Here is a 25,250-nt window from a genome sequence, read left to right on the forward strand (position 1 = left end):
GTACATGCACAGGCGCACACACAGGCACACGCGCGCACACGCGCACACACACCCTCTGCCGCCTCTTCCAGGTCGCTTCCTCAATGCATTTCCTCAGTTTCCCAAGGAAACAAGCCTCTTGCCGCCCCTGCCTGTGCCTCTGTGAGGCCTGACCTTCCCACCCGCTGTGGTGGCTCCCAGCCCACCGTGGCCGTGGGCGCCAGGACCCGGCGCCCAGCCCGGGCCACAGTGCGGCACACGCTGAGGGCTGGGCTGGGTGCAGTACTCCCGGGGCGGAGTGCGGGCCGTGGGGGTGATGGTGATGATGATGATGATGATGATGCACACACTGTGGGCTGGGCTGGGTGCGGGTACTCCCATAGTGGAGTGCGGGCCGTGGCGGGGGGGGGGTGATGATGATGTTGATGATGATGGAGTGCCGGCCGTGGGGGTGGTGATGATGATGATGATGATGCTGCGGGCTGAGTGTGGGTTTCACAGACGGGAGAGGGGAGCGGGCCCAGTCAGCTCCCAGCAGGAGGGCCCAGGAGGGAGGGTGAGCCGTCTGTGGGGCCGCCGGCCTGGGGGTGAGAGGCCGGGACTCTCCCTGCTGAGCTGTGCGGGCAGCCCCTCCGAGGCCTTGTCTGCGTGCGAGCCATCGGCTCGGACCTCACCGGTGCCGTCGGGGCTCTGCCTGCAGACCCGGGGCTGTGTGCGGCCAGGACAGCGTGGCAGTGGGGGCCTGGCCCAGGGAGGAGGCCAGCCAGCCCCCCTCACTGCCTCTGCCTCCGGCCTGACCCAGGGACGACACCCCGAGTCTCTGGTGAGCAGGGGTGGGGCGGGCAGGCAGGGGGGTCTGTGTCGGCCTCTCTAGGTACGTGGCCACTGAGCCATCCCCCCTGCGCTGTCCCCGTTCCTACCTCCCCAGCTGCTAAGTAGTCGGAGCAGCTTTCTGGGCGCTGTCTGTGACCCTGTGGGCCGGACGGCCGGGTCTGGCTGGAGGCTATGCCACGATCGGGGCTCAGAGAACCCCCCTCCTCCCCCTCGTGTTCCCTGCTCCCCCGTGCCTGTCTCCTGTGTGCAGACGGGGACACGGACGCTCAGGGACACGGGCTTGTCCACGTGCACGTGGCCTGGGTGGCTGCTGCCGGTTCTGTCCTCCCCTCTGACCCCAGGCTCAGCCGGACGCCGGGAGGCCGGCCCGGTGGGGGCGCTCAGGCCGCTGTCCGGAGGAGCCCGCCCCGGGGTGCTGGCCGCTCGGCCACGCGGTGCCACCCCGAATGCAGCCCCGGACGCCAGCCCACGTGTCCCAGGGGGCTGGCTTCTGTGCCTGAGACGTCCTGATCTTTCAACGCTGGCAACTCGCTCAGAGAAGGAAAAAACACTCGTGGCCAAAGAAAATAACCCAGCGGCCCCTGGCTGCACTCTGCCTGCACCGTCGGTCACTTGTCACCGGCCGGCTCTCCCGGGTCTGGTTCCGGGGTGGCGGGGCGGGGGGAGGGCCACTGACTCTGGGAAAAGGGAAGAGGAGACGGTGTGAGAAGCGGCCGGGCCGCTGAGGGTCTGGCCAGTGCCCCCAGCAGACGGTGCCGTGTCCTGCGGGCTCCGGCTCCGGGCGCCTCCCTGCCTCCCCCCACACGGACTTCAGCCGGCCTCTCCCCGGTGCCCGCACCCCGGCAGCTGGTCCTGGGAACGGCATGAAAGCGAAGGGGGAGAACAGCCGCCGGCGTGCAGGGGGCAGCCGATCCGTTACTCTCTCATCATTGATGTTTCCCTCTCTGTCCCTCTCCCTTCCTCTCTGAAATCAATGAACACGTGTTTTTTAAAAAAGAAAGAAACCAGGTAGCCTAGAGGGTGATGAAGAACTTGGACCTGGAGCCAGGCTGCCTGGGTTTGAATCCTGGCTTTGCCACTTCCCACCTTGGAGCTGTGGGCAGGGGCTCGGTCCCTGCCTCAGTGCCCCGATGGCAGGATGGGTGCTCAGTCCCTGCCTCAGTGACCCCATGGCAGGATGGGTGCTCGGTCCCTGCCTCAGTGTCCGGGACGGCAGGATGGGTGCTCGGTCCCTGCCTCAGTGCTCCCCATGGCAGGATGGGTGCTCGGTCCCTGCCTCAGTGTCCGGGACGGCAGGATGGGTGCTCGGTCCCTGCCTCAGTGCCCCCGACGGCAGGATGGGTGCTCGGTCCCTGCCTCAGTGTCCGGGACGGCAGGATGGGTGCTCGGTCCCTGCCTCAGTGCTCCCCATGGCAGGATGGGTGCTCAGTCCCTGCCTCAGTGACCCCATGGCAGGATGGGTGCTCTGTCCCTGCCTCAGTGTCCGGGACGGCAGGATGGGTGCTCGGTCCCTGCCTCAGTGCCCCCCATGGCAGGATGGGTGCTCAGTCCCTGCCTCAGTGCCCCCCATGGCAGGATGGGTGCTCGGTCCCTGCCTCAGTGTCCAGGATGGCAGGATGGGTGCTCGGTCCCTGCCTCAGTGCCCCTATGGCAGGATGGGTGCTCGGTCCCTGCCTCAGTGTCCGGGACGGCAGGATGGGTGCTCGGTCCCTGCCTCAGTGCCCCCCATGGCAGGATGGGTGCTCAGTCCCTGCCTCAGTGTCCGGGACGGCAGGATGGGTGAGGCCTGTGCGGTAGGCGGACACGCTCCTCCAGCTCCTGGGAGGCTGGGTGGGACGGGGGAGGGTCTGGGCAGTCACAGGGGGCCCTCCACACCCACAGGATCCTGACGGAGCACTCGGCCCCGCGCCGGTCTCCTGGCGCTCAGCACGTCAGCCGTCTGTCACCGGTCCCGGGTCCCGGGTCAGCAGGCGGTGCGCTGCCCCCTGGCCTGCCCCTGCCCCCTCGAGAGCCGAGACGGAGGCCTGGGAGCCTCCAGCCCCAAACCGGGGGGCTGGGCGGTGGGGGCGGGGCAGGCGGGCCCAGCTCAGGAGCTGGCCGTCCAGGGGCGCGGGGTCCCCCCTGGTCCCAGACCCTCGGCGCCTCCAGTAAATTTCCACGCTGGTGGCTCGGCGTTTCACCGACGTGAAAACAGAGCCTCTGGGGAGGCCAGGCCCGGGGGGCGGGCTGGTGTGTGTGTGTGGGGGGGGGCGCAGGCAGAGCCCCGGACGCCCTCCCCCAGAGGAAGGGCCTCTGTCCTGGGAGCGCGCCCAGAGGAAGGGCCTCTGTCCCGGGAGCGCGCCCAGAGGAAGGGCCGGGAGGCGGCCGCTCGGCTCTTCCCGCCGCCGCTCCCGTTTCCTGCCATTGTTCCCGCTCGGTCCCGGCGGCCTGTGGGCCGGCGCCTGGTGTGGGGGGCCGGGCCTCGGCCCCAAAGCGTTTCCTCCGCCAGCCGGCCTCGGTATTTTTAGTTCTGGAGGGAGAGGAATCGGGGGGCGGGGGGCAGGGGGGCGGGAGCTTCCAGGGCCCAGCGGGGCGCACGGGGCTTCCCGGTGGCAGGGCTGCGGCCGGTCCATTTGGGGCGACGGGCACCGCCCTTCTGGGGTGACCGACACGAGGCTCACTGGCAGGAGGGGCGCTGGGGTGCCAGCTCCTGGGAGGCTGGGCGGGAAGGGACGGGGGAGGGTCTGGCAGTCACAGGGGGGCGCTCCACACCCTCAGGGGCACCGGGAGACCCTGGGTGGCCGGCTGCCCTGTGCTGGGACGTGGGGCAGGGAGAGGGGGGCCCCCCGGCCGAGGGGACAGGGCGCTCCCACCAGCTTCCCCTCCTGCTCCCTGGGGGCGTCCCTGGAGAAGTCCAGGCTCGCGCGGGCGGGCGTGAGGGGGTGTCCGTGGTTCCAGGGCCGGGGGTGGCGCTCCCCGCCTCAGTCCCAGTTCTGTAGAAGCTTCCCTCTGCTCGGAGACACACGGCACCCAGACCCTGTCCCGCTGGGGGCGGGTCCCGGGCTGGCGTGGCTGGGACGGCCTGAGGAGTGTCATGGGGAGGGCGGGCTCATCACGGATCCAGGGGGTCCGCGGAGGGACCGGTGGGGTGCCGTCAGGGCGGGAGCGGGGAGAGCATTGGGGTCGGCAGGAGGGGGCCGGCCCTGCTGGTCAGAGAGGCACCGGGAGAGTGGGTGTGGGGGTGAGGCCAGAGGGGCTGGGGCTGGGCTGTGCCTGGTGGCCCCCGCCTCCTGTGGGTGGGGGAGCACCCGGTGGCCCCGGGCAGCCTGGTCTGGCAGGCACTGTGTCAGGGCGGCGGGGAGAGGGGCCCTGACGGGACCTCTGGGTGCAGCCTGGTCCAGACCCGGGGCCTCTGGCTGCCGCGGGAAGAAGGCGGCTGGTCAGAAAGGACGGGGGCAGGCGCTCAGGGTCTTCCCAGCTTTGGCCAGAAGCGCTGCCAGAGCCATGGCCAAGACGGCTCCCTCAGGACCAGCCACCCGGGTGCCATTTTATTTACTGCAGCGGCAGGTCCGCCCAGCTCCTGCACACCCAGCTCCCGCTCACCCAGCTCCCGCACGCCCAGCTCCCGCACGCCCAGCTCCCGCACGCACAGCTCCCGCACACACAGCTCCCGCTCGCCCAGCTCCTGCTCACCCATCTCCCACTCGCCCAGCTCCCGCACGCCCAGCTCCCGCACACACAGCTCCTCTGCACACCCAGCTCCCGCACGCCCAGCTCCCGCACACCCAGCCTGAGCAGGAGCCACAGGCCCTTGGATCCCATCAGGAGCCGAGAGGACGCAGCTCTCACCTGGGGAACAAGCAGCTTCTCTCACACCCGCGCCCCCCCCCCCCGCCCTCCACGGTGGCCAGGGCGCTGAGGAGGGTGGGCCGCCCTCTGCCCCAGACCTGCTGTGGGTGCTGAGGGCACTCCACCCGCCCCTCCACTGGGTCCTCCTGGGAAGAGGGATGGGAGGAGCCGGTGCCCAGCGCGAACTCTGCCCACGGTGCCCTGCGCCGCCCGCTGGCGGGGCCTCACGGGACTGGACGGGGCAGGACGGGGCGGGGCGGCGGGGACTGAACATCACCGGGGCCTCTTTCACAGAGCGTTTCCGCGTTTGGTTTTCGGGGCGTCTTCTTGTCTGTGAACAGGCAGATGGCTCGCCTTCAAAGCCGGGCTTATTTTGAGCCGGAGCGCCCGCCCAGCCAAGTCTTCCCGATCCTGGGAGTCGTGGCTCCGAAAGGCCTTCGCCCGCGTTCTGGCCGCGCAGGGTCCGCGTTGGCACAGCCGGAGCGGAGCCGGGCCCACCTGCCGGGCTGCCCAGGCGGGGCCTGCGGGTGGCACAGTGGACGGAGCTGGTGGCAGGAGCAGGCCGCCCGCAGGGAGGAGCCGGCTCCAGGGAAACCTCCGTGTTTGAGAGCGACCAGAAGCAGAAGAGGGAGAACGCGTCCTTCCCAGACACGGGAGTCTGCTGCGCGGACCCTCCCCGGGCGCCCCCCCGCCCGCCCCCGCGTGGGTCCCGGCCGGGAGCGGGAGGAGGCAGGCAGGCAGGCCCTCCTCGGCCTCCCACCCCACAGGCCGCTCCCACGAGCACCCGCTGCCGTCAGGCTGCTTTGTAACCGGGAGAGACGGGGGGCCGTTATCTGCTGAAGCCAGACAATCCTCCCGTTCAGCGGTGAGAGCCGGGAAGCTGTGTGACCCCGGCCAGTCGCTCAGCCTCTCTGAGCGTGCTAGCACCTGCCGGAGGGACAGCAGTTCGGCGTGTGAGTGAGCGGTCAGTGCCTGCGGGATCTCGGTCAGGGCCGGTGGTGCCTATGTGAGAGGCTCAGTGTGGTTTCCTGCCCCCCCGCCCACCAGCCGGGTCCCCGCGGTGCACTGGCGCCCGAGCGGCAGAGCCAGGAGCTCTGGCAGCGAGGTTAGGGGACTCACACAGCCCAGAGGCGACCCCTCCTCTGCCGGTTCAGAGGTCTCTCCTCGCTCTCACGCTGAGGAATAACGGAGGCTTTTGGGGTGACTTAGAAATGAGTGAGCCAAAGGGTCACAGGACCTCGTCACGGGGTGCTGGAGGGACGCGTTCAAACTGGGGGACACGCGGGTGGGAGGGTGTGTGAACCCCGTTGTTAAACGACCCGTGTTCAGTAGTCTCACTGCCCCCCAAGGCCCCCCTCGCCGCCCTCACGGCGCCCACCGAGCAGACGGGTCTCCGGAAACCCAGCTGACCTCTGACCCCGCGCTGGGCGACCCGCCCTCCCCGCGTCCCGGGTGCCGCCATGGGCTCCCCGGCCCGGGCCCCGCGGGCCGCTCTGCGCGGTGACCCCGCTGCCACCCACAGTGCCCCGGGCCCCGGGAAGTGGAAGCTTGCCCGTCTAAGGTGCTTAGAGGAGAAACTGTTTCCATTTTTTTAAAAAACAGCAGCCCGCCGAGACCGGTTTGGCTCAATGGATAGAGTGTTGGCTTGGGGACTGAAGGGACCTGGGTTCGATTCCGGTCAAGGGCATGTACCTTGGTTGCGGGCATATCCCCAGTAGAGGGGGTGTGCAAGAGGCAGCTGATCGATGACTCTCTCTCATCGATGTTTCTAGCTTTCTATCTCTCTCCCTTCCTCTCTGTACAAAATCAATAAAATATATTAAAAAAAAAAACAAAAAACAGCAGCCCTGGCCAGTGTGGCTCAGTGGGTTGAGCATCGTCCTGGTTCGGTTGCTGGTCAGGGCACATAGCTAAGAAATAAAAAAATAAACTTAGCCAAAACCAGTTGGCTCAGTGGATAGAGCGTCGGCCTGCGGACTGAGGGGTCCCAGGTTCGATTCTGGTCAAGGGCACGTATCTTGGTTGTGGGCACATCCCCAGTGGGGGGGGGGGTGTGCAGGAGGCAGCTGGTTGATGATTCTCTTTTATCGATGTTTCTGACTCCCTCTCCCTCTCCCTTCTCTCTGTGAAAAATCAATAAAAAATATTTTTTAAAAATTAAAAAATAATAAATATAAAAAAACCTTTAAAACACACACATAGGGAAGGCGAGTGGTCACAGACGAGCGGCCGGCCGGCCCGGCAGTGCCCAGAGCCGGGGCGGATGTGACTGCCTTGTCGGTTCGCACTGCGGTCCGGGGGCGGGCGGGGGAACACGGGGGCGGGGGGGGGGCGGACCCCGGCTGCTCCGCGTCCTGGCTCTGCACACGGCCCCCGCACTGCAGGCTGCCCGGCTCCGAGGCAGGGGCTTAGACAGAACCCCGGCAGGGGGAGGGTGCTGCTTCGGCCGTAGGGTTAGGGCCGTGGCAGGGCCGCTGCGGGGGCGCAGGCCTGAGCCGCTGTGTCCGGCGGCTGCTCGGGGCCGTCCAGGCGGCGCCGGGGCTGACGGGACAGGCGTGTGGCTCCGGGGAGACCTGCCTGGAACCTGCTCCGGGGCTCTGACCCGGCGCCCGATGGCAGACCCCCCTGTGCACCTGCCACGTGCGGGGCTGGCGGTGCGGCCTCTCGGGGACCAGCCGGGGGCCGGGTGCGGGCCCGGCTCTGGGAGCTGGCACGCACAGATCAGAACGCGGTGCAGGTGTAGCCGGGCGCGGGGGGAGGGGCATTGGGGCAGAGGAAAGCGCTGGGGGAGGGCTGAGCTGTCCTGTGCCTCCGTGGCCGTTCTCCTGGGGTCCCTGTGGACACTCTGCCTGGCGTCTGTGTGGGGGTCTCACGGCCTTCGTGTGCGGGGTCTCACAGGTTGCATGTGTGGGATCTCATGTCCTGCGTGTGTGTGTGTGTGTGTGTGTGTGTGTGTGTGTGTGTGGTGTGTGTGCGCGCGGGAGCTGCAGACACGTGGCGTGGTGGCGTCCTGCGGTGGGTGAGGCGGTCCTCACAGAGCAGTCTGTCCCCATGTCCCTCCGTTCTTCCTCCTCTCCCGGACTCGGTGGACGAACACGCCTGCGGTTGGTGGGGGCAGCGGTGGCTGGAGAGACCGGGAGCAGACCCCGGGCGGGGCTGCGTGAGGAGATGGCGCTGGGCCTGGGGGCTCTCCGTCCGGTCCCGGTCCATGGGGGAGCCGGGCTGGCACCGCTCCTCTCCTCCTCCCGGACGAGAAGGGAGGCCTGGGAGGAGGGAGGAGGCCAGGCCCCGGAGGGCGTGCGGAGGTGGAGGAGGGAGGGCTGAAGGCGGGGGCCCTCTCGGAGGGAAGCTGGGGGCCCGTGGGCCCTGCCCTGCCCCAGCCCTGAGCACAGCGGGAGGCCCTAGCCATGGGCAGAGAGCCGGCGGCCGAGCCAGCCCCGCAGGCCCAGGTCCCGTCTCCACCGGACTGCAGGGCCGGTCCCACGGGCACTGGGCCGGAGTCCTGGGCGAGAACTGGGGTCCCCACGGGGGTCCCTACGGGGCTCCTGCTCTGCCGTCCCCGCCTGGGCGTTCTCCCTGGGCATGGGACACGGGCACACGTTCCCATGTGAGGCCACGCGGGGTCCTGACCGTCTGGAGCCCTGTGGGTGGGCGGCCCGAGGCCCAAGGCCCAGCCGGGCCCTTCTCTCCCTCCCCGTCCTCCGGGCCTGTTTGATGGAAGGTCACTGTCCAGGCCACTTCTGGTCTAAGCGACCTCCCCGAGCCCGAGGGGCTGTCCCCGGAGCCGTGAGGGAGCCGTGAATGGACGAGGCCCGGAATCGGGTTAAACAAACCGGCAGCACCAGGGACGCTGCCCGGGGCCTCCCTGGTCTGGGTGGCTCCTGCCCGCGCCTCCCGCGGTGCCGGCCCTCCCGCAGGCAGGACGCCGGGCCGGCAGCCGTGGGACAGACGGGCCTTGGAAGCCGGGGACAGCTCCATGTCTGGAACGCACCTTCCCTGAGACTCTGTCTCCTCCGAGCCAGGAGGGCTGGGCTCCGTGTGGCAGGATTTCCCCCCACGAGCAGCCTCCGTCCACACCTCTGGGTGGGCAGCACCTGTCCAATCAGTTTTTGGGGATGGGGGTGTCCAAGCAGCCAGAACCCCAGGCACCTCCAGGCCGCCTGGTCCTCGGGGACACACACACACACACACACACACACACACACACACACACACACCCGCCTGGCTGTTTGCTGGTTCTCCCTCCTGAGCTGCTGGAGGGAGGGGTGCAGGGAGGACCTCCTCTTACAGCAGGAGCAGGGCTGCTCCAGACCAGCAGGAAGCACCGCCTGCACGCGGGTGCAGACAGCAAAGCCAGCACCGGTGCTCACCCACGTGCGGCCACCGAGGCTGTGCAGCCAGGCCCTCCGAGCCCGTGAACCTGAGAGCTGCCCGACCCCCCTCATGCCCTCAGGGGGCTCAGGCTCTCAGGGGGCGCAGGTCCTCTTGTTTGGGGTTCTCTGCGCTTTCTGGACTTGTAAGTCTATTTCTTTCACCAGGTGGGGGAAGTTTTCTGACATTATTTCTTCAAATAGGTTTTAAGTGTCCTGCTCTCTCTCTTCTTCTGGCACCCCCATAATTCTCATGTTGGTTCGCTTGAAGTTGTCCCAGAGGCTCCTTACACTATCTTCAACTTTCTGGGTTCTCTTCTCTTCTTGCTTCTCCAGAGGAGTGTCCTTTGGCTCTTTGCATTCCAAATCTTTGACTTGATTCTTGTGTTCCTCCAGTCTGCTGTTGGGTCTCTGTATAACATTTTTTATTTCCGTCGGTTTATGTTTAATTTTTAGCTGGGTCTCATTAAATTTATTGTCCTTTTCTAGGAAATTCTTGAAAAACCTTATAACCTTGGTTTTGAACTCTATATCCAGTCTTTTGTTCTCCATCTCTTTCGTTTGAGATCTGTTTCCTTGTCTCGGCATTCCCTGAGTTGGTAGGGTGGCTTTGTGTGTTTGGTGTCCTATATGGCCCGGTGGGTCAGCCTCCCCAGTTACCTGAGGTAGACACTCTTGGTGCTCCCCTTTGTGAACTGTGTGTACAGCCTTGTTATAGTTAAGTCTTGATTGTCGTTGGTGTCACTGGGAGGAATTGACCTTCAGGCCAATTGGATGTGAGTATCAGCTGTGTCTACTCTGGGATACAGTCTGTATTGGAGACAGTCTTATAGGATCAGACTTGCAAAATTGCAAAAGCCTCTGTGCTCAGCTTGGATGGGGCGGAGTCTCGGGGCTGAGCTGACAGTCTTGGCTTCCCGTCAGCCCTGCCCTTGTGCGCTCCCCTGAGTTCCCACCTGACCGGCCCAGATTCCCCGTGCAAGAACATGGGTGTCCCAGGGGCTCGCCCAGAATTGGGTTGGGCCTCTGTAGTCTGGAGCTTCCGACTCCTTCCGCTGTGGAGAGGCTGCGGCAGCCTCCGCTGTCAGACCTCTCTGTGCACACTCACTCGCGAGCGACTGTTGACCCTGCCCGCTGCGGCTCCCGGTTCCCCCGGTCTCCCAGTCTCTGAGTCTCCAGGTGCCTTTCTCTACAGTCCGGACTCCCCCCGTATGAGCCTGGGTCCACGGGTTTCGGCCGGGGTTGGGGTTCAGTGCAGTCAGAAAGGGTTCAGTGCAGCCGGGGGCTTCCTTTCCCCTCTTGCCAGCCAGGCACTCGGCCGCCCTTCCTCTCTGCGCACGAGCATCTCTCTACCTCAGCGCTTTGCGGCTCCCAGTCCGATCCGTGAACCTCTCTCCTCCTTTCTGGTTGTAGATTTCCCACTCGGCCAGCTTTCCTGTGGTTTGGATGGTGTCCGTTCTGATTTTAGTTGTTGTTTTGAAATCGTGCGAGGCGGCAGCCTGGGTGCTTGCCTAGGCCGCCATCTTGGTTCTCTCTAGGTGAGGGTTCCAGTGCCCGTTTCACCGCTGGCTTCTCTGCAGCTCGGGTTCCACAAATGACCATATTGCTTGTTGGGAGGAAGGTGTTTGGTGAATGTTGGTTCTGCTTTCTGTCCACGGAGCTGCTCCTACACATGTGTGCGCAAACACGTGTGCACATATAGGCATATGCATGCACACACATGCACATGCATACACCTGTGTGAGCACCCGGCCTGGAAAGGAGCAGCACGATGGGGAGAGACCCAGGCCTCTCACACAGGTGCCGGGAGCTCCCCTTAAACCACTCTCCAAAATTGCTCGCCAGCAGGGGGCGCCTGTGGTTCCCGCGCCCACAGTGACGTGTGAGGGACAGAGGAGGGCCGTGGCCTCCGGTCTCCCTCTGAGTGGCCGTGGCTGATGGGCCGTAGACGTCATTTTCAGGGTCCCCGTGTCCATCAGGCCGAGGAGCCTGGGGACAGCTGTCCTCCCTCCCGAGGTGAGAGACTGAGGCCAGGGGAGTAGGGAGGGGCAGTGTGAGCTCAGACGCTCCCTGACGGGGTGGCCCGGGATGGGGTCAGCTCAGGATGGAGACCACCCTGTCCCCCCTCACACCCCGAAACCTCCTCCTTGGAGGCCCCATGACCGGCGAGGCCCTGTGCTGTGGGCGCTGTGGATCCTGTGGGCGCTGTGGGCACTGTGGGCGCTATGGATCCTGTGGATCCTGTGGGCGCTGTGGACGCTGTGGATCCTGTGGGCGCTGTGGGCGCTGTGGATCCTGTGGGCGCTGTGGATCCTGTGGGCGCTGTGGATCCTGTGGGCGCTGTGGATCCTGTGGGCGCTGTGGATCCTGTGGGCGCTGTGGGCACTGTGGATCCTGTGGGCGCTGTGGATCCTGTGGGCGCTGTGGATCCTGTGGGCGCTGTGGATCCTGTGGGCACTGTGGGCGCTGTGGATCCTGTGGATCCTGTGGGCGCTGTGGATCCTGTGGGCGCTGTGGATCCTGTGGGCACTGTGGGCGCTGTGGGTGCTGTGGGGGCTGTGGATCCTGTGGGCGCTGTGGATCCTGTGGGCGCTGTGGATCCTGTGGGCACTGTGGATCCTGTGGGCGCTGTGGGCACTGTGGATCCTGTGGGCGCTGTGGATCCTGTGGGCGCTGTGGATCCTGTGGGCACTGTGGATCCTGTGGGCACTGTGGGCGCTGTGGATCCTGTGGATCCTGTGGGCGCTGTGGATCCTGTGGATCCTGTGGGCGCTGTGGATCCTGTGGGCGCTGTGGATCCTGTGGGCACTGTGGGCGCTGTGGGTGCTGTGGGGGCTGTGGATCCTGTGGGCGCTGTGGATCCTGTGGGCGCTGTGGATCCTGTGGGCGCTGTGGGTGCTGTGGGCACTGTGGATCCTGTGGGCGCTGTGGGCGCTGTGGGTGCTGTGGGCGCTGTGGATCCTGTGGGCGCTGTGGGCGCTGTGGATCCTGTGGATCCTGTGGGCGCTGTGGATCCTGTGGATCCTGTGGGCGCTGTGGGCGCTGTGGATCCTGTGGATCCTGTGGGCGCTGTGGATCCTGTGGATCCTGTGGGCGCTGTGGATCCTGTGGATCCTGTGGGCGCTGTGGGCGCTGTGGGCGCTGTGGATCCTGTGGATCCTGTGGGCGCTGTGGGTGCTGTGGGCGCTGTGGGCGTTGTGTGTGTGCCCTCTCGCGGGCCACGGTGCTGGCCCGGCTCTGAGCGCACGCACCCTAACAGGAGGCCTTTCTCGCTCTAACGCCCGGCTTCTCATTGGCTTGTTTCAGAGCAAATCATGGCGGAAGATAAAGAACATGGTGCACTGGTCCCCCTTCGTCATGTCCTTCAAGAAGAAGTACCCCTGGATCCAGCTGGCCGGGCACGCAGGTGGGGTCCTGGGCTCTCCCTGGGGGTCGCCCAGGGCGCGGGGAGTGCTTGGGGATTGGGGGGGGGGGGTGAGAGGGACCAATCGGGTTCTCTGAGGCTCGCAGTAGCAGCCGCTGCCCTACTCCCGAGATGGGGCCCTGACTCTGCCAGCAGGTGCACCGGGCAGCTGCCACCCCTCCCCAGCACGCACCCCGGCCTTGGCTCTTTTCGGGGGCCAGATGTGGCGGGGTCTCCCTTTTCCACGTCCCGGGCGGAAAGAGAGAGGAACGAGCCAGGGATTGAGAAATAACAGAAAGAAAGCAAGCAGGCGCAGAAATAGATTGAAAGCTGGGAGCCGGGTGGGCCGCCACTCTCTCCGATGGAGAGGCGGGATGGTGACCCCTCCCAGCGCCTTTATTTTATACCCCCGACACCAGGAAGTACCCCCAGCTCCTTTGCATTCTTAATGGACCCTAGCATGCCTGGATTTACATACCCATCCCGCCCCTGCGGACACCTGGGCTGATAGGAAGTCAGAACTGATAACGGGTCCGGCCTTGTTGGGGAAGCATGCTCCCAGGGCGTGGCTCTGCCTGTCGCCCCGAGTTCAGCTGGCGATAATTAAGGAAAATGCCCGTGGGCCTTCCCGGGCGCCGTCTACAGCTCTCTTCGTCTCTGAGCTCAGTGAGGCAGAGGAGGCGGTAGGCCGCCACCTGCCGTCCGGGACGGGGAGGCACCGTCTGCGCCTTCACCGGGCATCTGCTGTGCCCCCATTGCCGGGGTTTCTCTTCTGCCCCAAGCACATGGCTCCGCCCCGGCTCCGGGAGGGACGCGCCACCTAGAGGCCCCCTGAGGGCACTGACCTGCCGCCGGCCCTGCCCCTCCAGCAGGGAGCGCCGGCCCTCCGTCTCAGGGGAAGCCTGGGGTCAGGGTTGCTGTCGGTGTCAGGGTCTGGGGCTCGCACCCACTCCTCTCCCCGTGCCCCGCCCACAGTGGAGGCCCGCCCAGCCTCAGCCCTGCACTTAGCAAGCTCGCCGAGGGCAGGGCCTGGGACCAGGGGCCCGGGGTGGGGGGGGCAGCGGGGAGGCCCTGCTCTTAGCAAGCTCCGTGACCCCGAGGGCAGGGCCCTGTGGGACCCCGGGGGCAGGGCCCTGTGGGACCCCGGGGGCAGGGCTCCGCTGACCCCGAGGGGCAGGGCCCTGTGGGACCCCGGGGGCAGGGCTCCGCTGACCCCGAGGGCAGGGCCCTGTGGGACCCCGGGGGCAGGGCTCCGCTGACCCCGAGGGGCAGGGCCCTGTGGGACCCCGGGGGCAGGGTGGGCTGGCAGGGCGGGCAGGCGGCCCGAGCTGAGGCCCGCGCTCCGCAGGGAGTTTCAAGGCCGCCGCCAACGGCCGCATCCTGAAGAAGCACTGTGAGTCGGAGCAGCGCTGCCTGGACCGGCTGATGGCCGACGTGCTGAAGCCCTACGTGCCGGCCTACCACGGGGACGTGGTCAAGGACGGGGAGCGCTACAACCAGATGGACGACCTGCTGGCCGACTTCGACTCGCCCTGCGTGATGGACTGCAAGATGGGCATCAGGTGAGCCGAGCGGGGGGCGGGGGCGGGGGCTCTCGGACCCCGGGCGGGGGGGGGGGGGCGGCGTCCTCGGGGGTCCGGGCGGCTGGCCGGGCTGGGCCCTGACGGCGCCGACCGCGGCCCCGCCCCCAGGACCTACCTGGAGGAGGAGCTGACGAAGGCGCGGAAGAAGCCGAGCCTGCGCAAGGACATGTACCAGAAGATGGTGGAGGTGGACCCCGCGGCGCCCACGGCCGAGGAGCACGCCCAGCGCGCCGTCACCAAGCCCCGCTACATGCAGTGGCGGGAGACCATCAGCTCCACCGCCACCCTGGGCTTCCGCATCGAGGGCATCAAGGTGAGGCGGCCGGCGCGGGGCTGGCTGCCCCCCCACACACCCCGAGACCCGGCGCGGGGCGGGCTGTGCCCACACACACACCCCGAGACCCGGCCCAGGGCGGGCTGTGCCCACACACACACCCCGAGACCCGGCGCGGGGCGGGCTGTTCCCACACACACACCCCGAGACCCGGCCCAGGGCGGGCTGTGCCCACACACACACCCCGAGACCCGGCGCAGGGAGGGCTGTGCCCACACACACACCCCGAGACCCGGCGCGGGGAGGGCTGTGCCCACACACACCCCGAGACCTGGCGCAGGGAGGGCTGTGCCCACACACACACCCCGAGACCCGGCCCAGGGCGGGCTGTGCCCACACACACACCCCAAGACCCGGCGCAGGGCGGGCTGTGCCCCCCACACACTCACACACCCTGAGACCCAGCGCAGGGAGGGCTGTGCCCCCACACACACCCCGAGACCCTGCCGGGCCCTCCTCCGCGCAGGCCGGCGGGCAGACAGCCCGGGGGGCCTTTAGAGAAACTGTCTGGTCCTCAGGCCAGGATGGGGCGGGGGGGGGGGGTCTCGAAGGCTCTCCCTACCCCCCCCCCACCCACACACACACAGAGCAGGGCTGTGAGGCGCCAGCCCCGGAGCGGAGGGGGTCCCTGCGGGGCTCCTGGTGTCTGTTCACTCCTCCCTCCGTCTTCTCACCTGCTGGGAGGTGGGCACAGAGGTGGTGGGCACAGAGGTAGCCGGCAGGGTGACTCGGGGTGGGGAGGTGGGCACGGAGGTGGTGGACACAGACATGGCAGGTGGCGGGCATGGTGACTCCGGGGGTGGGGAGGTGGGCACAGATGTAGCAGGCACGGAGGTGGCGGGCAGGGTGACTCGGGGCATGAAGGCGGGCACGGAGGAAGTGGAGGTGGCAGGCAGGGTGACTCGGGGCTGGGGGTGGGTTCGGAGGTGACAGGGGGCAGGCAGGGTGACTCCAGGCATGAAGGTGGTCACGGAGGTGGTGTGCACAGAGGGGCGGGCACGGAGGAGGTGGAGGTGGCAGGCAGGGTGACTCGGGGCTGGGGGGTGGGCACGGAGGTGGCAGGGGGCAGGCAGGGTGACTCCAGGCATGAAGGTGGGCACGGAGGAGGCGGGCACGGAGGAGGTGGAGGTAGCGGGCAGGGTGGCTCGGGGCTGGGGGTGGGTTCGGAGGTGGCAGGGGGCAGGCAGGGTGGCTTGGGGCTGGGGGGTGGTCACGGAGGTGGCAGGGGGCAGGCAGGGTAACCCAGGCATGAAGGTGGTCACGGAGGTGGCGGGCACGGAGGAGGTGGGCACCGAGGAGGTGGAGGCAGGGTGGCTTGGGGCATGAAGGTGGGCACAGAGGAGGTGGGCACAGAGGTGGCGGGCACAGAGGTGGCAGGTGGTGGGCAGAGTGACTCCGGGGGTGGGGAGGTGGGCACGGAGGTGGCGGGCACGGAGGGGCGGGCACGGAGGAGGTAGAGGTGGCAGCAGGGTGGCTCGGGGCTCCGGGCCCCCCAGTAAAGGACCGGAAGTCCAGGAGGAATGGAGTGGCTCGGGGCGGACTCGCTCTCCTGTCTGGGGAGGGGGCGCTCTGGGCCACAGGGACCTCCTGGCGCTGGGCGCCGGGGCCAAGCCAGACAGGCAGCCGAGGCCTGTCCACCTCCCTCAGCCCCGCTGTTCCCCTCCGCACCCTGACATTCTCGGCCCACGGCCCCCTCCTCGGAGCCTCCTGTGCCCTCACTCTCGCTGGCCACCCTCCGGGGCCCAGACAGCTGCCCTGCTGTGCCGCCCGGGACCACCTGTGCCAGGCTGTGGGCACCAGCCGTGTGGCCCCGCGCTGCCCGGGACCACCTGTGCCAGGCTGTGGGCACCGGCCGTGGGCCCCGCGCTGCCCGGGACCACCTGTGCCAGGCTGTGGGCACCAGCGTGTGGCCCCGCGCTGCCCGGGGCCACCGGTGCCAGGCTGTGGGCACCGGCCGTGGGCCCCGCACTGCCCGGGGCAGCCTGGCGGAGCAGCTTTCTCAGACCCGGGTGTCGCCCGCCCTGCTGACCCTCCCGGTCCCCCCCCCCCAGAAAGAAGACGGCTCGGTGAACCGGGACTTCAAGAAGACGAAGACGCGGGAGCAGGTCACCGAGGCCTTCCGGGAGTTCACCAAGGGCAACCCCAACATCCTGGTGAGTGGGCCCCCGGGCGCGGCGGGCGCTGGGCAGGCGGGGTGCCCGGTCTGCAGGGGCGGAGCGGCCACGGCAGCAGCCACGGGCCCGCACAGCCTGGCCACGCTGCTCCCAGTCTCCCAGGCTGAGGCTGAGCCAGGGAAGGGGGGGTGGGGGAGGGGCGTGTGTGTGTGTGTGTGTGTGTGTGTGTGTGTGTGTGCGTGTCACAGTCCCTCCCCGGGAAGAGCCCGCCAGCGTTTCGGAGCCGGAAAGAGCAGGTGACAACCTCATGACATAGTGACTTCCCTGACATGTGCTCTGACCACGGGGATCAGAACCCCGACCTCCCCTCCAAAGCAGGGTGTCATGCCTCTGCACCCCGGGGCTGGGAGCCTGTGACAGCCGGACACACAGGGGCTGAGAGCCTGTGACTGTCGGACACGCAGGCACACGGCTGGGAGCCTGTGACTGTCGGACACGCAGGCACACGGCTGGGAGCCTGTGACAGTCGGGGACACAGGGGCTGGGAGCCTGTGACTGTCGGACACACAGGGGCTGGAAGCCTGTGACAGTCGGACACACAGGGGCTGGGAGCCTGTGACAGTCGGACACAAAGGGGCTGGGAGCCTGTGACTGTCGGACACGCAGGCACACGGCTGGGAGCCTGTGACAGTCGGACACACAGGGGCTGGGAGCCTGTGACTGTCGGACACTCGGGCACACGGCTGGGAGCCTGTGACAGTCGGACATGCAGGCACACGGCTGGGAGCCTGTGACTGTCGGACACACAGGGGCTGGGAGCCTGTGACTGTCGGATACGCAGGCACACGGCTGGGAGCCTGTGACAGTCGGACACACAGGGGCTGGGAGCCTGTGACTGTCGGACACGCAGGCACATGGCTGGGAGCCTGTGACAGTCGGACACACAGGGGCTGGGAGCCTGTGACTGTCGGACATGCAGGCACACGGCTGGGAGCCTGTGACTGTCGGACACACAGGGGCTGGGAGCCTGTGACTGTCGGACACACAGGGGCTGGGAGCCTGTGACTGTCGGATACGCAGGCACACTGCTGGGAGTCTGTGACAGTCGGACACACAGGGGCTGGGAGCCTGTGACTGTCGGACATGCAGGCACACGGCTGGGAGCCTGTGGCTGTCGGACACACAGGGGCTGGGAGCCTGTGACTGTCGGATACGCAGGCACACGGCTGGGAGCCTGTGACTGTCGGACACACAGGGGCTGGGAGCCTGTGACTGTCGGACACACAGGGGCTGGGAGCCTGTGACAGTCGGACACACAGGGGCTGGGAGCCTGTGACTGTCGGACATGCAGGCACACGGCTGGGAGCCTGTGACTGTCGGACACACAGGGGCTGGGAGCCTGTGACAGTGACACGCAGGGGCTGGGAGCCTGTGACAGTCGGACACTCAGGCACACGGCTGGGAGCCTGTGACAGTGACATGCAGGCACACGGGCTGGGAGCCTATGACAGTGACACGCAGGGGCTGGGAGCCTGTGACTGTCGGACACGCAGGCACACGGCTGGGAGCCTGTGACAGTAACACGCAGGGGCTGGGAGCCTGTGACAGTCGGACACACAGGGGCTGGGAGCCTGTGACAGTCGGACACACAGGGGCTGGGAGCCTGTGACTGTCGGACACACAGGGGCTGGGAGCCTGTGACAGTCGGACACGCAGGCACACGGCTGGGCACTGAGGCTGTAGAGCAGGGAGGGTGGGCAGACACCTTTTCTCCAAGGAGACTCAGCCGCCGGCTGGAATGGGGCCGCTCTCTCCCTTCCCTCCCCTGGGGAGACTTCCCGTGACCCCTGAGGGCCCAGCCACGGGGCACACACCCCCTCCAGGGCCCTGGGCGCTGGGCGCTGGTCACTCGCTCCTCAGCAGGGCAGCTCAGAGGCTGCTTCCCAGCCCAAGGGAGGGGCTGTGCCGGGTCCGAGCCGGCGGCTGCCCTGGCACTGAGGCCTGTGCGCCTGTGGTGGCTCCCCGCGTCCCCGGGGAGGCGGCACCCCGGCCACACGGTCGGCCTGTTTGTCCGGCTCCCGGAGGGGGACGTGTGGCTCTCCGCCCGCTCTGCCCTTTCAGAAGTCAGGGCCCGACGCCTGTGTGGGAGACGCCATGGCAACAGGCTCCCAGGATGCTGCCGCCTCTGCGCTGCCTTCTGGTCCCCTTAACCCGAGTGAGCGCCTGGGAAGCACGGCCAGGAGCCTGCCCCCGGCCCCGCCTGCTTTGGGCCTCAGCTGCTCACATGACCTGCGTGTCCTCCCCCTGACACGCAGGGACCCTGATGGGGCTGAAAACCCAGCCCAGCCTCGAGTGTTCAAATCCCACCCCCTCTCTCTCCCCAGATCGCCTACCGGGACCGGCTGAAGGACATCCGGGCCACCCTGGAGGTGTCCCCCTTCTTCCGGGGCCACGAGGTGGGTGTGGGCCTCTCCCGCGGGCACACCTGCCCGCCCCCCGAGCCGATGGCGCTGTCAGGGTGACGGGGCGACCCCTCGGACTGCCTGCCCGAGGCCCGGCTCCCTCCAGCCACTCCGTCCACACGCCCGAGGGCCTGGGCAGAAGCTCTCCGAGCTGCCCAACAGCCAGGAGCCCGCCCCCGGGACCCGCAGGACCCCCTGCCCCCGCCCATCTGCAGGGAGCAGGCGGGAAACCAGGCGCCTGAGAGGGGGGGTTTGGAAGCTGTCAGCAGGTCCCTCTGCTGGAGGGTTTGTAAGGGCGGCCAGGTCCCCAGCCCCACATGTGGGCGCGCATGGACAAACACGTGCGCACACAGCTGCAGCCTCGGGTTCTCGGTGCCTTCCCTCCCGCGGCCTCGCTGAAGCCCAGCTGTGCCGGGTCCCCGGCTGCTCCTGGGCCTCCGTCTTTCCGGCTGCTGCCAGGTCTTTGCTCAGCGCTGAGCCCCCCTCGCTCCGGCCTGCCTGCTTCTCCGGGGACAGGGCCCCGGAGGCCTCTGCCCCCCGCGTGGCCCTCTGCTCTCCGTGCCGTTGCGTTACTCCCTGGAGTTTGTGTCCCGCCTGGGCCCCCGGGAGCCAGGGTGCAGCAGGAGGGGCGGCCGGGCGGCCTGCGGGCTCCTGCTCTTCACCAGTCTCCCAGAAAACGGGCCCCGAGGTTCTGCTGTTTCTCACCAGGAAGAAGGCCTTGCTCTGGGCTGGCATTGCCGGGGTCTGCCCTGCCCTGCCCGGAGCCCCAGCCCCCTGCACCCCGAGCTCCTGGCCCACGGGGGGGACGCAGTGAGGGATTGCGGCGTTTCCGTCTGGGAACGCACTTCCTGTGCCGCCGCTCTGACCTGCCCCCAGCGGAACCACAGCCTCAGACACCCCGAGGCCTCTGCCCAGGACGAGCGGGGCTTCATGCTGGGATGGGGGCGATCGGCCTCACTGCCGGCCCCCGGGGCTGTGTGTGCATTTGGGGGGTCTCGGGGCAGAAGCTCTCTGAGCTGCTGGAACAGCCGAGTGACCCCTGTCACCCCGGGACCCCTGTGCAGAGAGGCAAGGGCTAGGAGGCGAAGAGGGAGCCCCAAGTCTTAGCTGTGGTCCGAAACGGTGGGGAGGGTGCAGGCTGGAGCTGGGGGGGAGGGGCGGGGAGAGGATCCTCCGTGGGGACCTCTCCTGCCGCTGCCGCACGGTGGCTGCTGCTCTGGACCCCTGTCCTCTCCCCGCGCGGCCTGGGCCTCGCCTGAGCGGCCTCCGGTCCCGCCCGGGCCCCCGGGAGCCAGGGTGCAGCGGGAGGCGCGGCCGGGCGGCCTGCGGGCTCCGCGCCCTCACCTCCCCGCCCCCTGCAGGTCATCGGCAGCTCGCTGCTCTTCATCCACGACAAGAAGGAGCAGGCCAAGGTGTGGATGATCGACTTCGGGAAGACCACGCCGCTGCCCGAGGGCCAGACCCTGCGGCACGACGTGCCCTGGCAGGAGGGCAACCGCGAGGACGGCTACCTCTCCGGCCTCAACAACCTCATCGACATCCTCACCGAGATGTGCCCGGGCCCCAGCGCCCCGGTGGCCTGAGCGCGGCCCCCCGCCCCCCTCCCCCTCCCGCCTCCTCCGAGTTCCCTTCACGTCCGCGGGGTGCGGCCAGGACCCTCCCACTGCACTACAGGACACTTTGTGGGCTTTCTCCTTCTTTCCCTCCTCAGGGGCTTTGCTGCAGGGTCTCCTTCTGGAAGAGCAGTGCCCGCGCCAGGCCCCGCCGCCCGCCGCCCACGGGGAGGCCCGGGAGGTCAGGTGGGCCTCCAGGCAGATGGAGGCCCTCGGGTGCCAGGCCTCTGGGCGGGAGACCTGTGGGCGCTTGCTGCCCCCTGGTGGCCGGCGCCATTCGTGCCGCGGCTCCGCACAGCCCATCTCTGACACATCCTCGCCCGGCTGGGCTGTAAGAGTGAGGCGACCAGACGTCCCACTTTGGGCGGGACAGTCCCGATGTCTAACAATTTTATCCCACAGCGTTTTTTAAAAAAAAAAGTCACGGTTTTTGTCCGGCCACCTTATGTAAGAGCCCCGTGTCGGCAGTGCCTGGTCCCGCTTCCTTCTTGTTGGGGCACAGAACCCCATGTCAGCCCTGAGGAGAGCGCCCCCCGGTGGCAGCCGGGTCCAGGGCATGTGGGGCCTCATGGTCTCTGCCGTCTGTGAGGCCGGGAGCCAGGAGCAGGCTATTCTCCCATCTGCGATTCCCGCCCAGGAACTCAGAGCTCCGGGCCGCCCACCCAGAGCCACCTGTGCCTCCACCTGTGCCCTCGTGGCCTGTGTGACCGCCAGGGTGCCGGGAGGGCCAGGGCCAGGCAGCCCCCGGGGAGAGAGACCTCAGAGGACACGCCTCCCCTCTGTTCCCGCCTCTCGGGGGCCCTGCCTGCACACTGGGGTTCCTTCCTGAGCCCCCGGGGCCCCTGCAGGCCAAGAGGGGCTCCAGGCCGCCCCTGGCAGGCGGGAGCGGCAGGAAGCCGCCCCTGCACCTGTTTTCCCTGAAACAGTCCTAGTCCCGACGGGCCTGTGCTTCCCGTGTGTGGGCAGCTGTGCCCGCCTCTCCCTGGAGTCTGGGTGCTGACGGCGGTGGGCGCCCGTTGTGAGCCTGGTCCTAAGTGTCAGCCAGTGAGTGTGTGTCCCCGAGCGAGAAGGACGTGACCCTGTGTGGTGCTGGAGGGCAGACTCTGCGGAGGCCTGTGGAGCCGGGCCCTCTTGTTGTGGGAGGAGAGTTGGGGGCCAGGCCAGCAGCCCCTGGGCCGGCTGCCCTCGGAGACCGTGAGCCCAGGTGTGTGTGCCGGGGGGGCCAGTCGGAGGGGGGCTCCCGCCCCCGGGGGTGTCCGCCCGCCCACATGGCGGCTCCCCGTTCGCCTGGCTTGGGGACAGCCGACAGGGCGGAGGGTGGGATGTAGATTTTAAAAAGGAAATCACTTTTCAACTTCCTGGCTCTTGTTCAAACGGTGGAGGACTCCGGTGTGGGCCCACCTGCTCCCCCCCCCAGCCTGTGAGGGCACGTGACCCGGAGGCTGAGCCACGTGGGCTGGGGGCCTGGGCCATGGGAGCCGGGGGCCTGAGCCGCGGGCTGGGGGGGCCTGGTCCGTGGGCGCGGGGGGCCTGGGCCGCGGGCGCCGGGGGAAGGGCCTCACGGGGTCGCCCCGGGGCCTGGCTGTGAGCTGCGGCGGTGGCCTGTCCGGGACGGTATCGCTGTCCGCAGATCCCCGCTCTGGACAGGCACCTGGGCCCGCCCCCCCCTCCCCCCCACAAGCCAGCACTTTAGCTTCAGAAGGGGCATCTGTTTAGGGCTCTTCCTTCGGGGCGGGGTCTGTACTCACTGTGCCAGCTCCCTTCTCGCCCTTTCCCCTTGGACCTCCCACCTCCTTCCCCGGACCCGGGAGTGGATTTCCCAGCCGCGCGCCGGGCTGTCTGCAGGGCCTCCCACCCAGGCCGGCTGGGGGCCTGGCCACGCAGGTGCGGGGTGAGCCCCCCCCGCCCGGCCTGCCCCACCCCTGCCCCCGCATCATTGGGGCTCCCATGCCTGGCCTCCGGGAAGGTTTTCCCCATGCTCGGCCCGGACTTGCCTGAGAGCCGTGTAAGAAGTTGTAAGTTATATTTATTTTGCTGTTGTTGTTAATTGCACAAAACACTAAGACTGAGAGGCTGGGTTTTGCGTCTGCTCTTCGCTCTTCCTTCTTTCCGAGCCGCCTTTCCTGCGGGGGGCCCGGATGCAGCCCCCCACCCCCACCCCCGTTAGCTGTACGTAGCTCTGAGTCCTCTGCATCCGCCCGGTCAGCCTGTGTATACATAGCCCAGCCTTCTCCGGAAGCAGCGATGTCACCCCAGCCAGTGCCTTCTCTCTGGGGGGGCCCGAGGGGCCTCCTCCCTCCCTCTGTGCCCGCGCCCCGCGCCCCCGGAGAACCCTGACCGGCCACACCGCACGCGCCTGTCCGACAGGCCGCAGCTGCTCTGCTCCTTCTAATAAAGACCTGGAGTCATGACGCGTCTGCTGTGTGTGTGTGTGTGTGTGTGTGTGTGTGTGTCCCCAGCCCTGGAGGGGGGTCGGGGGGCCTGGGGACAGGAGGGTGGGGTCGGGCTGTGGTGACCCCGAGGAGGAGGGGGTCTGACCTGACCGGTTAACGTTTTAATCCTCAAAGGACTGAAAACTCGCCTCAAGGCCAGTCCGCTGCCTCCTCCACCGAACCTGCCGGGCTCGGGCCCCTGGCGGCCACAGCAGTGCGGCCCCGGCATCGCCCCCGCGGGGAGCCAGCAGCCTCGGGGGGCTCAGCTCTGTGTCTCCTTTTAAAAAATACGTCTTTATTGATTTCAGAGCGGAAAGGAGAGGGGGAGAGGGACAAACACCAGTGATGAGAATCACTGACCGGCTGCCTCCTGCACGCCCCCCACTGGAGATCGAGCCCGCGACCCCGGCCTGGGCCCTGACCGGGAATCGAACCGTGACCTGGGTCATAGGTCAGTACTCGGCCACGGAGCCACGTTGGTGGGTCTGTGGTCCCCTTGTGTCCCCACCCCGACTCCACGGACAAGGCTTGTCTCCATTTTACGGATGGGGAAACTGAGGCTTCAGGTCCAATACCTTGACCTGGGGAGTAAGTGGGAAGCCGGGACTCGGATCCCGAAATGGCCTGGTTTCTATGCCGAGTCTGTCTTCTGCCGGGAAGTGTGTGTGTGTGTGTGTGTGGCGGGGTGGGGGGGGTGGGGGGGGGGCTACAGGGCTGTGGGGCTGAGCTCTGGCTGCCGGACCCTCAGCCAGCCCGGGAGTGAACCAGGAGCCGCTAGGCGCTCGGCTCTGTGTGTCCCTGGCCCTGTGGCCTGCAGATGCGCAGCCCTCTGCCCCCTCGGCCCCGGGACAAGACTCCCGGTCACCACCGCCCCTCCCTCCCCCACCGCCGAGCAGCACCGGGCGAGAAAGCCCAGGAGCGGACCGCCTGCAGACCCCGAGGGACAGGATGTGACGGACAGGTCCTGTGAGAGGCTAAGGGGCCGCCTGGCGTGGCCACCGAGTGCCCGCGCGCCTGCCTCCCTCGGCCTCACCGTCGGCAGCTGGAACTTAAGCCTCAGACACCATCCCTGAGAGCACCGGCCCGCAGTGTTCACACGGCGTTCTGAAGTCTAACCGATTCCAGCCGAACACCCGGCTCGGGCTCTCTGGGAAAGCCGAGGCCGGGGCTGCCCCTCCGGCAGGGTCCCCTCCGGGGCCCGGACCTCTAGGGGATGCCTCCTCACAGACTTCCAGCAGGTCCAGCTGCCCCCACACCAGCGCCTCCAGTCCCCGCAGACGCCCAAGGACAGGGCGTGTCTCCTGGGCGCAAGCCGCTCCTGCCCTCCGTGGCCCTGCCCAGCCTGAGGGCACCTTCCGCAGGCGTGCGGAGGGGTAGATGGCCTGTGGGGGGGGGGGAGGGTCACAGCACATGGCCCGTGGGGGGGTCACAGCATATGGCCCGTGGGGGGGGGGGGGTCACAGCACATGGCCTGTGGGGGGCGGGGTCACAGCACATGGCCCGTGGGGGGTCACAGCATATGGCCCGTGGGGGGCGGAGTCACAGCACATGGCCCGTGGTGGGGTCACAGCACATGGCCCGTGGGGGGTCACAGCACATGGCCCGTGGGGGGCGGAGTCACAGCACATGGCCCGTCGGGGGGCGGGGTCACAGCACATGGCCTGTGGGGGGCGGGGTCACAGCACATGGCCCGTGGGGGGGTCACAGCAGATGGCCTGTGGGGGGGGGGTCACAGCACATGGCCCGTGGGGGGGGTCACAGCACATGGCCCGTCGGGGGGCGGGGTCACAGCACATGGCCCGTGGGGGCGGGGTCACAGCACATGGCCCGTCGGGGGGCGGGGTCACAGCACATGGCCCGTCGGGGGGCGGGGTCACAGCACATGGCCTGTGGGGGGCGGGGTCACAGCACATGGCCCGTGGGGGGGTCACAGCAGATGGCCTGTGGGGGGGGGGTCACAGCACATGGCCCGTGGGGGGGGGTCACAGCACATGGCCCGCGGGGGGGTCACAGCACATGGCCCGTTGGGGGGTCACAGCACATGGCCCGTGGGGGGGGGTCACAGCACATGGCCCGCGGGGGGGTCACAGCACATGGCCCGTGGGGGGCGGGGTCACAGCACATGGCCCGTGGGGGGCGGGGTCACAGCACATGGCCCGTGGGGGGCGGGGTCACAGCAGATGTGAGGGGGCAGGGTTTTGTAAAAGCAAACAGTCTGCTAGCACGCTGGCCAGAGGAAGAACAGAGCAGGGAGGTGCCTCCTGAGTAGGTGCCATCTCAGTGGCGTGGCGCCCTGAA

The 25,250-nt window shown here is 67.9% G+C and overlaps 1 protein-coding gene across 1 annotated transcript in view; it reads left to right on the forward strand.

Annotated features, from left to right (window-relative positions):
• Positions 1-21,439, forward strand: part of ITPKB (inositol-trisphosphate 3-kinase B) — an 84,372-nt gene extending 62,933 nt beyond the window's left edge. The window contains exons 3-8 of the mRNA XM_084868855.1: positions 12,318-12,417; positions 13,763-13,976; positions 14,106-14,310; positions 16,383-16,484; positions 18,830-18,901; positions 20,269-21,439. Of these exons, the coding sequence (XP_084724981.1) occupies positions 12,318-12,417; positions 13,763-13,976; positions 14,106-14,310; positions 16,383-16,484; positions 18,830-18,901; positions 20,269-20,490 (915 nt within the window). The 3' untranslated portion in view covers positions 20,491-21,439. The remainder of the gene's footprint in view (positions 1-12,317; positions 12,418-13,762; positions 13,977-14,105; positions 14,311-16,382; positions 16,485-18,829; positions 18,902-20,268) is intronic.
• The last annotated feature ends 3,811 nt before the right edge of the window (positions 21,440-25,250 follow it).

The sequence above is a fragment of the Pipistrellus hanaki genome (assembly GCF_964339955.1).
Source record: "Pipistrellus hanaki genome assembly, chromosome: 20".
Lineage (NCBI taxonomy): Eukaryota > Metazoa > Chordata > Mammalia > Chiroptera > Vespertilionidae > Pipistrellus > Pipistrellus hanaki.